This window comes from Salvelinus sp. IW2-2015, linkage group LG21 (assembly GCF_002910315.2).
Source record: "Salvelinus sp. IW2-2015 linkage group LG21, ASM291031v2, whole genome shotgun sequence".
Taxonomy (NCBI): domain Eukaryota; kingdom Metazoa; phylum Chordata; class Actinopteri; order Salmoniformes; family Salmonidae; genus Salvelinus; species Salvelinus sp. IW2-2015.
This window is the reverse complement of record NC_036861.1, coordinates 1020091-1030306: the sequence shown is the minus strand read 5'-3', so window position 1 is coordinate 1030306 and position 10216 is coordinate 1020091. Positions and strand designations below refer to the sequence as shown.

At 43.2% G+C, this 10216-nt stretch overlaps 1 protein-coding gene and 1 long non-coding RNA gene across 3 annotated transcripts in view; one reads left to right on the top strand and one right to left on the bottom strand.

The window, feature by feature from the left end:
• The window catches only part of LOC111982448 (netrin-1), a 111625-nt gene that overhangs the window by 36968 nt on the left and 64441 nt on the right, over nucleotides 1-10216 (bottom strand). For both annotated transcript variants that reach the window (XM_024014016.2, XM_024014015.2), the window contains exon 3: nucleotides 9445-9633. In XM_024014016.2, coding sequence (XP_023869784.1) covers nucleotides 9445-9633 — 189 coding nt within the window. The remainder of the gene's footprint in view (nucleotides 1-9444; nucleotides 9634-10216) is intronic.
• LOC111982449 (uncharacterized) overlaps nucleotides 1-10216 on the top strand; it is a 29256-nt gene that overhangs the window by 10490 nt on the left and 8550 nt on the right. The gene's annotated exons all lie outside the window — the stretch shown is intronic.

The following is a 10216-nucleotide window of genomic DNA, read 5'->3' as shown; positions in this document are numbered from 1 at the left end:
GTTTAGGCCAAGGTATGTATAGTTTTTTTTGTGTGCTCTAGGGCAACGGTGTCTAGATGGAATTTGTATTTGTGGTCCTGGCGACTGGACCTTTTATGAAACACCATTATTTTGGTCTTACTGAGACTTACTGTCTGGGCCCAGGTCTGGCCGAATCTGTGCAGAAGATCTAGGTGTTGCTGTGGGCCCTCCTTGGTTGGTGACAGAAGCACCAGATCATCAGCAAAAAGTAGACCTTTGACTTCAGATTCTAGTAGGGTGAGGCCGGGTGCTGCAGACTGTTCTAGTGCCCTCGCCAATTTGTTGATATATATGTTGAAGAGGGTGGGTTTTAAGCTGCATCCCTGTCTCACTCCACAGCCCTGTGGGAAGAAATGTGTGTGTTTTTCACCTATTTTAACCACACACTTGTTGTTTGTGTACATGGATTTTATAATGTTTTTCCCCAACACCACTTTCCATCAATTTGTAGAGCAGACACTCATGCCAAATTGAGTCAAAGGCTTTTTTGAAATCATCAAAGCATAAGAAGACTTTGCCTTTGCTTTGGTTTGTTTGTTTGTGAATTAGGGTGTGCAGGCTCAATACGTGGTCTGTCGTACGATAATTTGGTAAAAAGCCAATTTAACATTTGCTCAGTACAATTGTTTTCACTGAGGAAATGTATGAGTCTGCTGTTAATGATAATGTTAATAATGTTAATGTTGATGATAATGCAGAGGATTTTCCCAAGGTTGCTGTTGACGCATATCCCACGGTATTTATTGGGGTCAAATTTGTCTCCACGTTTGTGGATTGGGGTTATTTTTGGTTCCAAATATTGGGGAAGATGCCAGAGCTAAGGATGATGTTAAAGAGGTTTAGTATAGTCAATTGGAATTTGTTGTCTATATATTTTATCATTTCATTGAGGATACCATCAACACCACAGGTCTTTTTGGGTTGGAGGGTTTTTATTTTGTCCTGTAGTTCATTCAAGGTAATTGGAGAAGCTGTCTTCATTAAAGTATGGGGATTCTAGTGGGGGGATAGGTAGCACACAGGAGGACATTTTTCTCTGTTAAGATCATTTCCTTTTGAATTTCTAGCCCAATGTAAAATGTTTCTGTTTTGATTAATATAATGTAGTGAGTTAGGTCTGCTCTATACCAAATTAGCATACACCCCTGAGTCCCTTACCTGTTTATCACCTAGTAGTTTGGTGAATGGGACTACCAGCTCTTGTAGGACTACCAGCTGTTGGTCCTCAGACAGAAGGTCTAGGGCGCGCTGGGTGTTTGGACCAGAGTTTAGACACACTGTGTTTGGGAAAAAGTATTTTTTTCTTGTATATATTTCCCATTTGAGTCCATAAGGAGTACAATCTGTGTCTTGTGTATGTCCTCAGTGGGTGTGGGGGGTTTGTCAGGAGGGCTTATCGGTGGCGGACAGGTGGGGGGTGTGCTCAGAGGGGGGCGAGATCCCCTGGGCTTTGGGTTCTTCATTTGTCTGTTCTGCATGTGATGTCGACGCTATGGTCAGCGGTCTGCGTGTGGATGTTCTGCTGTGGTGTCGAGACTTTTGTCGAGCTGAGGTGGAGCACTGTTCTGCATGCGTGCTCTTCTCTTGTCGGGAGTGGGCACCTCTCTAATGGTTGTTCTCTGTCACACGCCATTCCCCCTCAACCTCTCCTCCAGCAGGTCTAATCCTCTCCTCTTAGTGCTCTGATTCTTCTCCTGCTCTTGGCTTTTTATTATTGTTGAAGTTGGTCTCACCACGTCCAGAGTGCAGAGGCTCTCTTCCACCTCCAGCTCTCGGGTTCTAGTTAAGGGGTGTTGTCGTGCTGGACTGTATGTTCTGACTGTCTGTGGCTGACTGGGTCTAATCACCCCCTGTTCCAGGCTCCACCTGCCTTACCTTCCAGCTGGGGTTCAAAATTCTAACTGCCGTCCATCTTCTAATAACGCGACGGGGGGTGTACTCTGTGGCCTGGAGAGGTTGACTTTCGCGTGGGGTTATATAATGAAGAGTTCTTTGGTCTGACCCGCTCGGGCAGGGTGGGTATCTTTTCTTAAGGGAGAGATTTCTCCTGGCTGGTGTCGCGAATTATGTTGATTAGGTGAAAGGTGAAGTTAGGTGCCTTGTACCGTGTATTACTGTGCCTGGACTTACTAGCAGAGTAATCTTATTACATTGCTGACCTCCGCCGTGTCTTCTCCCTTCGGTCTCCGGCTTTAGTCTTCCCGAGTCTCGTCCACCCCTCGTACCACCCCCCCCCCCCTGCTTAACAGAATGTTAAATAAGCACAGGTGCTCAATTGCCAGGGATGGTTTTGTGTTGTGGAATGGATGAGGTTTTGCTTCATGTTCCCATCCTTTATATAGGTCTAGCAAGTAGAATTATCTCTTGATTTTCCATAAGGGAGCTTCATGTTTGTGTCTTTTCTTTGCCTATCATTCTTTACATACACCATGGTTCTGTATTATTTATTACCTCTGAAAACAGGAGAGGCAGCTTTCTAAGGCCTCTCCATTTGGTTGGAGTAGACTGTGCGACTCTCCTGCCATTGTTGGGCTAAAGGGCTTTGACACCTCTCACTTGACACATCAGTGCTAATTGAAGTCCGTATAAAGTAATGTAATGTATTTTTCTTCTTGGTTTTTGGAAATAAAATATAGCTTCAGACAAAACATGACTCACTCAGTTCCATGTTGGACGGTGTTTTCAGGTTTCTGTTGTTTTCCAGAGCATCTGCTGTATAGCGTTGGAATAATAATCTTTGGTAGTTGTAAGCCTTCCAGGTGATTCTGTCCAAAATCAGGTTGTAGGTTTTGAGTTATGATTTGGTTGTGAAGGTTATGTTGTAGAGGGTAGCATCCTGTATATGTTCCTGACAAAAAAATCCAAGTTTATCTAACTCTATATCTATCTTTTTTTAAAGAACATGCTGAAAAATGCAGGAGCTCATCTGATCATGACCTCTCTCTCTTTGTCTGTATTATGTGAGTCAGTAGCTGTTGCTGCTACTCTCGCTTATCTTAATCAGACAACGAAGGGGGAATCCGTAGCCCTCCCCCCTCTGTTATCAGGCCGGCGGGCTTTAAAGCGAGTGTAACGATTACCACTTTCAGGCCAATCTGTCACCAGGTTTCATTGCCTCATTTTGTCTGGGAGAGGTGGGGAGTGTTGGAGGCTAGAAAACAGAGAGGGAGAGACAAAGAAAAAAGGAGGGGGGGCTTACACAACCTATAAACAAGTGTCGAGGCCAATCGGGCACGTCTTCAGGCACGTAAATTKAAGAGCCTGTCAGTGGGGCGGAGGGGTGTGGGGTAGGGGGGGCGTTAGGGAGGGCAAAGTGCGGCCCTCTTCAGAGCTTCTGAGAGCTAGCACCGTGTTTTTAAGAGCGTCTGCCCCACTAACCACAGCTTAAGCCTGCCAGTAAATCAAGTTGCTCCGCACATGGTCTGCAGGTGGGCCGCTCTTTTTCGATTGTTCTCTCGTTTTCTCTCTCATTCTCTGACTCTCTCGTTCTCTCGCTCGCTCATGCTCTCTCTCTCTCAATTTCAATTCAGTTCAACGGGCTTTATTGGCATGGGAAACACATGTTTACATTTCCAAAGCAAGTGAAATAGATAATAAACAAAAGTGAAATAAAGAATATAAAATGAACAGTAAACATTACACTCACAAACAAATAGAGACATTTCATGTCATATTATGGCTATATACAGTGTTGCAACGATGGGCAAATAGTTAAAGTACAAAAAGGAAAATAAATAAACATAAATATGGGTTGTATTTACAATAGTGTCTCTCTCCTCCTGCCTTTTCTGACTGCTACAGCCTGCTGGGGATCCACCTGGTGAGAGTCTAAGCTTTAAGTGTGAGTCCACTTAGCACTTAAGTAGCTACGTTATCCTGCTATCCTTCCTCACAGCTACTCCAGATGGCTGGGCAAGATAGGGACACTAGCTAGCGAAAAAGGCTAACTCCTTCCATCCTCTAGGCCTCATTCACACACACTTGTAGAGGGCAGAGAAAGTGCTAATGAGCCCCTCATGATGAGCTAGTTACAGGGGCTAGCTAGGTTAGCGAAAGGCTAGCTCCTTCCAACCTCTTTGACACACACTTGAGGTGGGGAGAAAGTGCTTCTCTTGGTCCTCAAGATAAGCTAGTTAAAGGAGCAGTCTGGGAGAGAATAGGCCTTTTTATATGAGCCTGGGGAACCCTGGCTTTTTACAACCCATTAAAGTACTAAGCCAGTTGAGGAGCTCTGAAGGTTGAGAGCCTTGGTCCTGTATATAAATGTTTCGTTCCTCTATATGAAGACCTTGGAGAGGCTCAGATGGAGCTAGGATTGAGTTCCCTACTAGTGTAACACACACACACACTTTGAGGAGGGAGTTACACATACGAGTGAAAAATGTTCTTGGTTAATGGGGAAGGTGATGGAAGGCATTTCAAAGGAGCTCGCTCTTCATAGGAGACGATCATTGCTCAATGTGAGAATTTCTTTACTCTGCCAATCGTTTACCATAAAGCCCGCGTTTGAAGTTTGAACTGCAATGCTCCCCCTCAGTTTGGGTTTGTGCGTTCGGTGCCTATAAGAATAATTTGTTGGCTGTTGGATAAGGCCCAACCCGAGCCATGTCTGTGTTCTATTATAATTAGGTTTCTACTGGTCCGCAAAAAAATGTGTGGAGAGGAGAGATGAAATAATGTTACATGACTCAGGCCTTTTTTMAATTACATGTTTATCTGATACAGGGAATGTCTCTCAATTTGGGTTTTCATAAGTTTTGGTATTTTATTGATTAAAGTAATTGGAAACCTTAGGGATGTCACACTTTTGGCCAAGGCAAGAGCCTATGGGCATAGAGACAGTATTATTCTGATATAGTTGCCATTTTACATGCAACACAATACATGTAAGTCATTGTAATTGACAACAGCAACAAAAAGATGACTTTCTTTTTCATTTCCAGAGAAGTTATGAAAAACACTATTTTTTAAATCCCTAACATAATGTTATTTATGGTTAATAAAGTTCTACAGTGCAAAAGACATATGGAGAGGAGAACGTAATAGCTTCTACATGTTATTCTAACTGAAGGTACGTTTCCTTTGACAAAGACATTTTTGTTCTGTTTGTAAAACTTGTTCCTCATGGTTCAACTCACTGAAGTAATTACACATTGGCTGATGTTACTGTGTGAATTACGATGAAAGTAATGGCACTAATATGGTATCCTGCTGCACTAAGCTTGGTATTTCTCTTAAAATAATAACTTTCAGACACTCCTTTCATCGTCAGATTTTTAAAGCATCATAACCAAAGATCCAAGGCTGGTGTCAGTGATTCAGTTTCTTTACCGTTATCACAGCATCTGACTATTACTTGGCCACAAACCTCCTAAAAGGGGTGCCATGGCAGCCAGCGTATCAAACTCTTCATCAACTCAACTAATATTTGACGTGCTGAGTTTGTTCGATCCGTAACCAGACCACCCAGAGAGCTTCTACCTTTTTGCTCACCTTGGCTATCATACCATGTTAATTAACTATCTATACGACCTGGGATTTAGGCCCAACCACCTGTGGTATCAACAATAGGTGCCCTATCCAATAAACTCTACGCATGGTGGGCCTTGGGCCACGCCCGGACACTGTGCCAAAATGTGATATTATTATAGCTCTACCAACAAAGGTGTTGGAGAAACGAACAAGATGCACCTTCCAAAAGTAGTCACTTAGGGCCCAGGTCCTCAATCAAAATGCATTCTGTGTTTACGCTCTAGTCAATGAGGGGTGAAGCCATAAATCTAGGCTCTGGGCACTGTTCTTTCTGGGCCAAAATGGCCGGTTGCTCTCAGTTTCCTTCGCAATGGTCTCACATGGGAGTCATTTGAAGTGATCGAGTTTCTCATATAAAAGCAARACTCTGTACTCTTCTACCCTCTTGTATTGCTAAAGGGCTTATTCTGTCCAAGAGCGACCCAGCAAAGGTTCCCGTTGAACAATAAATAACTGAGGGCCTTAATTGCTGTCACTTTAGTGTAGCTGCATGGTGTGTATTTATGTCACTGGTGGAGCGAACAGAAATTAGCTACGCGGTTTTAGTTTTCATTGAATTATCTTGAGTTATGATATGCCAGACTTTAAATAATTTTACCAGCTAAGCACGAGATGGTTCATAGGAGTTGATCATATATAATAGGTAAAGCACTGTATGTGGTAACTTCATTAACACAGAGACAGAGAGACCGAGAGAGACTGTGTGCCTCTACGTACGTCTGCCCAGCTCTCACACATCACACCGAATGTCGATCTAGCGTTCGGATCTAGCGTTCGGATCTGGCGTTCGGATCTGGCGTTCGGATCTGGCGCTCGGATCTAGCGTTCAGCGCGTTCTGTTTTATTTTTCACTCGGTTCGCAAATTACGTTCAGAGGTGTTAAGTACTCTCGGCCAGCAAATGCTATTGGTGTGTCTGAGCCCTAAGGCTTGTAACGTTCTCGAGAACATAAGCAAGAAGCTTGACTCAATCCTYACTAGATTCCAAAAATAAAAAACACAGATGTAGACTCCATTCTTAGAATCTTCCTGAAATAAAAACTGGACCCATATCATATTCCACAACCTCTGTTAAAAATATCACATATAAAGTAACAGGAGGGATGTGTACAGTTTGGCCATCAAGTTAGCAGCAGCAAAGAGAGAGAGAATCAAGCAGTTACGAGCAGGAGTCAAAAAGATGAAGGCCAGCCTGGGAAAAAGAGAGAGAAAGAAAGACATGCAAAAGAAGACATTGAGATGATGGAGGAGGCACAGAGAGTTCTCAGTTTTCCATGTCGGTAGCGTTGGCAGTTGGTGCAATCAAAGGAGTCAAGAGACGTTCAGAGCCAAACATGTCCCGGATGCACACGTACAGTTCAGAATTAGATGCCTAGAGGTCCACACTGATGCATTTTTCACAGCTTTTTGACAAGTTGTTTTGACATAATATTTAAGGCATCAGTATAGTAAGTCTCCTGCCATTAAATAATGGACATAATATTGAATTAATAATTGACAGTAAATCCTAACATTCTATGACTGTTTTTTTTTTAACTAGGAAACTAGAACTACTTTCAAAATGTCAACAGAAATAAAGTTGGTTACTCTAGGCTCTGCAGTAGCTATAGACCCAAATAGTCATTGTGCGTATTGAGGGTTTTGAGTGGCATTTCAACTTTGGCTTAACTAACTACTCAAAGCTGCAGTGAATCCATTAGCGAATTCCTGCTAGTTTGTTGACCCTAATTCAACTACGCCTGAGAAATCCTCCGTGGCCTCTGACACACACACACACACACACACACACACACACACACACACACACACACACACACACACACACACGCCTCGGAATCCTCTGTGGCCTCTGACTCAGAACCAGAGGTCTTTCATAGCTCAAGTAAAGCAAATCATTTTTAATAAAAAGCCAGAGTAAAAGGGTTCACCTGGGAGTAAGATGGATTATTCATTTTGGTCCTTATTAAAATCTGCTATGGTTCTGAAAATAGGGGCAAAAGACTAGCAGTAGTCTTTTGATAGTGGAGCTTCACACACATATGGGGAGCACTGCGGCATAAATATAAATTAATAAATATAATTGATGAATAAATGTCATTGAATTAAAATGTTAATTGAATTAAATCTGATTATTTAAGTCAACACTGTGATAAAATGCATCAGTAGACTTAAAGCTATCACAGGGAAACCCACCATGAGAGTGAGTTATGGTGCTGAAAGAATCAAGTYTTGTCCACGTGAAAAAGGGATGGATTTGAAAAACAATAGAGGTGAAATCCCCAACAGTTAGACAGCCTCAGAGATGGGGAGGGTATATAGTATGGGGGTTAGTGATACAAAGCCTCCCGTGATGGATGTCTGGTTGCATTCCGAATCGACATTCCCTGAAGTGTTCATGTCAGTTGGGAACACCGTAAGAATGGGATGGATGGATGTTTGGGTTAGGTTCCATGACTTTTGTTATTAGGACTTTTTTCATGCAGAAGAAGGAATCATGCTGGATGTGGTGTTTGGATAAACCGGTTTACTCTCAATCGCTCTCTTTCTGTCAAATCTTTCAGAAATGTAACTTTATAGCAAATCCATGTTTTGCAGTTATGTGAAAATATGACATTGAACAGACACAAGCAAATAATCACAAACAATACAGGAAATAGACACTTATTCCACATTCATACTGTCGTGTTGATGTCAGGTGTGGATAAATGAAGAAAACATTATAACAGTTGAAATACATCGACTTAGGCATCCCTCCTCCTGTGAATAGTGTCTATGGCTTATCTATGGGTTGAGCTGCACAGATGCACTTTTTTCTCAGACAGACAAGACAGCCTCTCTGTCAAACTGATTGTTTAGTTTGTTTATTTACCTCCTCCGTGAATAATGTGGGAAAACATGGAGCTCTAACAATCAGCCAGAGGCTAATATTTCCCTTTTATGCGCCCTTGGAAGGAAGCGCTCTAAAGAGTGTGTGTGTGTGTGTGTGTGTGTGTGTTGTGTGTGTGTGTGTGTGTGTGTGTGTGTGGTGTTGTGTGTTTGTGTGTGTGTGTGATGTGTGTGTGTGTGTGTGTGTGTGTGTGGTGAGAGAATGCGGGGCAGTTCGAGGTGTCACCGGCTTGTTTGGAACAAAACTTAGCTCCCTGTTATCTTTCCCTTCAGCTATAGGAGGTTTGAAAACTTTGTCTTTCTTCTCCTTCTCTCTTTCTTTTTACCCTCTTCTCTCCCGAGGTGAAGGCCAAACATGTCAGGAAATTGCGGCGTCCTTTACACCCTCCCACTGCCTGATGAACCCTGATGAGCACACGTGCGTAGAAGTGCCCCACCCCCCTCCTGTCGCCTCCTACCCATCCCAGAATTCCTCTCACTCATCTGACCGCCGGGGATCACTTCACACCTCTCCTGTTTGTTTTGCTTGCCCCGTCACCCCCCCCGATCCCTCGCCTCAAATGAAGCCAAATAACTCTGTGTCAGTGAGGAGACCCCCCAAACCCCTACCTCATCACAGGCTCCCGCTGACCCATCTCCACTGACAGAGCTGGACGGGGGTAAGACAGACCAGGAATGTATGGATCACTGTGTTTATCAAATTCTCCTGATTCTGCCCTTAACTTTTACATAGGAGATGTCCCACCCACATAACGTAGTGGTTATCTCTAGGTTCTCCTCTGACTTTGCAGTTAGTTATTCACCAGTCAACATGGCTAGCTGGGTTATTAAATAAATAAATAAAAATCACAATATGCTGTTTTCAGATGAGGAGAATTTCTAAATGTACTCTATTTATGACAGTGTAACTTTGGATACCAGTTGTGTATCATAGAGCTACATGTCACTATAGCGACAAGAGTTAACAGTCAGACCAGGACAGAAGCCCTCACCAGACCCCTCATACCTTTGCAGGCTTTCCTGTGAGAGATGGTTTTGGACAGGTCTCTGTAGTAACCCTCCTTGCAGTAGTGACAGTGGCGTCCGGCCGTGTTGTGGCGGCAGTTGAGACAGACTCCTCCGCTCTTCCTCCCAGACAGCTTGTACAGCTCCATGTTGAAACGGCATCGCCTGGCGTGCAGGTTACAGTTACAGGCTGCAGAGACAGAAAGAAAAGAAGGGAGATATTGCATTTTTTTAACAACCTATATTGGCACATTTCAACTTATTTGCATAGCGAATTCAATGACAAATCAACATTTAATGCCCCCCCCCAAAAAAAACACTGCATAGAAGGAGAGAGAGAATAAACAGAAGAGCTGAGAAGAGAAAAGAATAAAGGGAAGAACAAAGGGAAAATGTATCAAATACATTCTTCAATTGAATTACAAACTCTATATATTACTGCACTGTATCTACACCGCCTCTGGATGCCCACACACCGATTATCAGTCTGGTGCCTGACAACCGATAAAGCGTGGTGAATAATTACAGTATTCTGTACGTGTTTGTTTACCAGATATACAAATCCTACTTGACACCTGGGCCTCAGTAGTGGAACTATTGTGTCCTGTGGTAAATCATTGACGAGGAAGGGAAGTCCCGGACGAGACTGGTGTGTGTGTGTGTGTGTGTGTTGTGTGTGTGTGTGTGTGGTGTGTGGTGGTGTGTGTGTGTTATAGTCAGACGGGGGCTTTAATGAAGTTAAGCCAAACGACGAGTCATGAATAGAACATCAC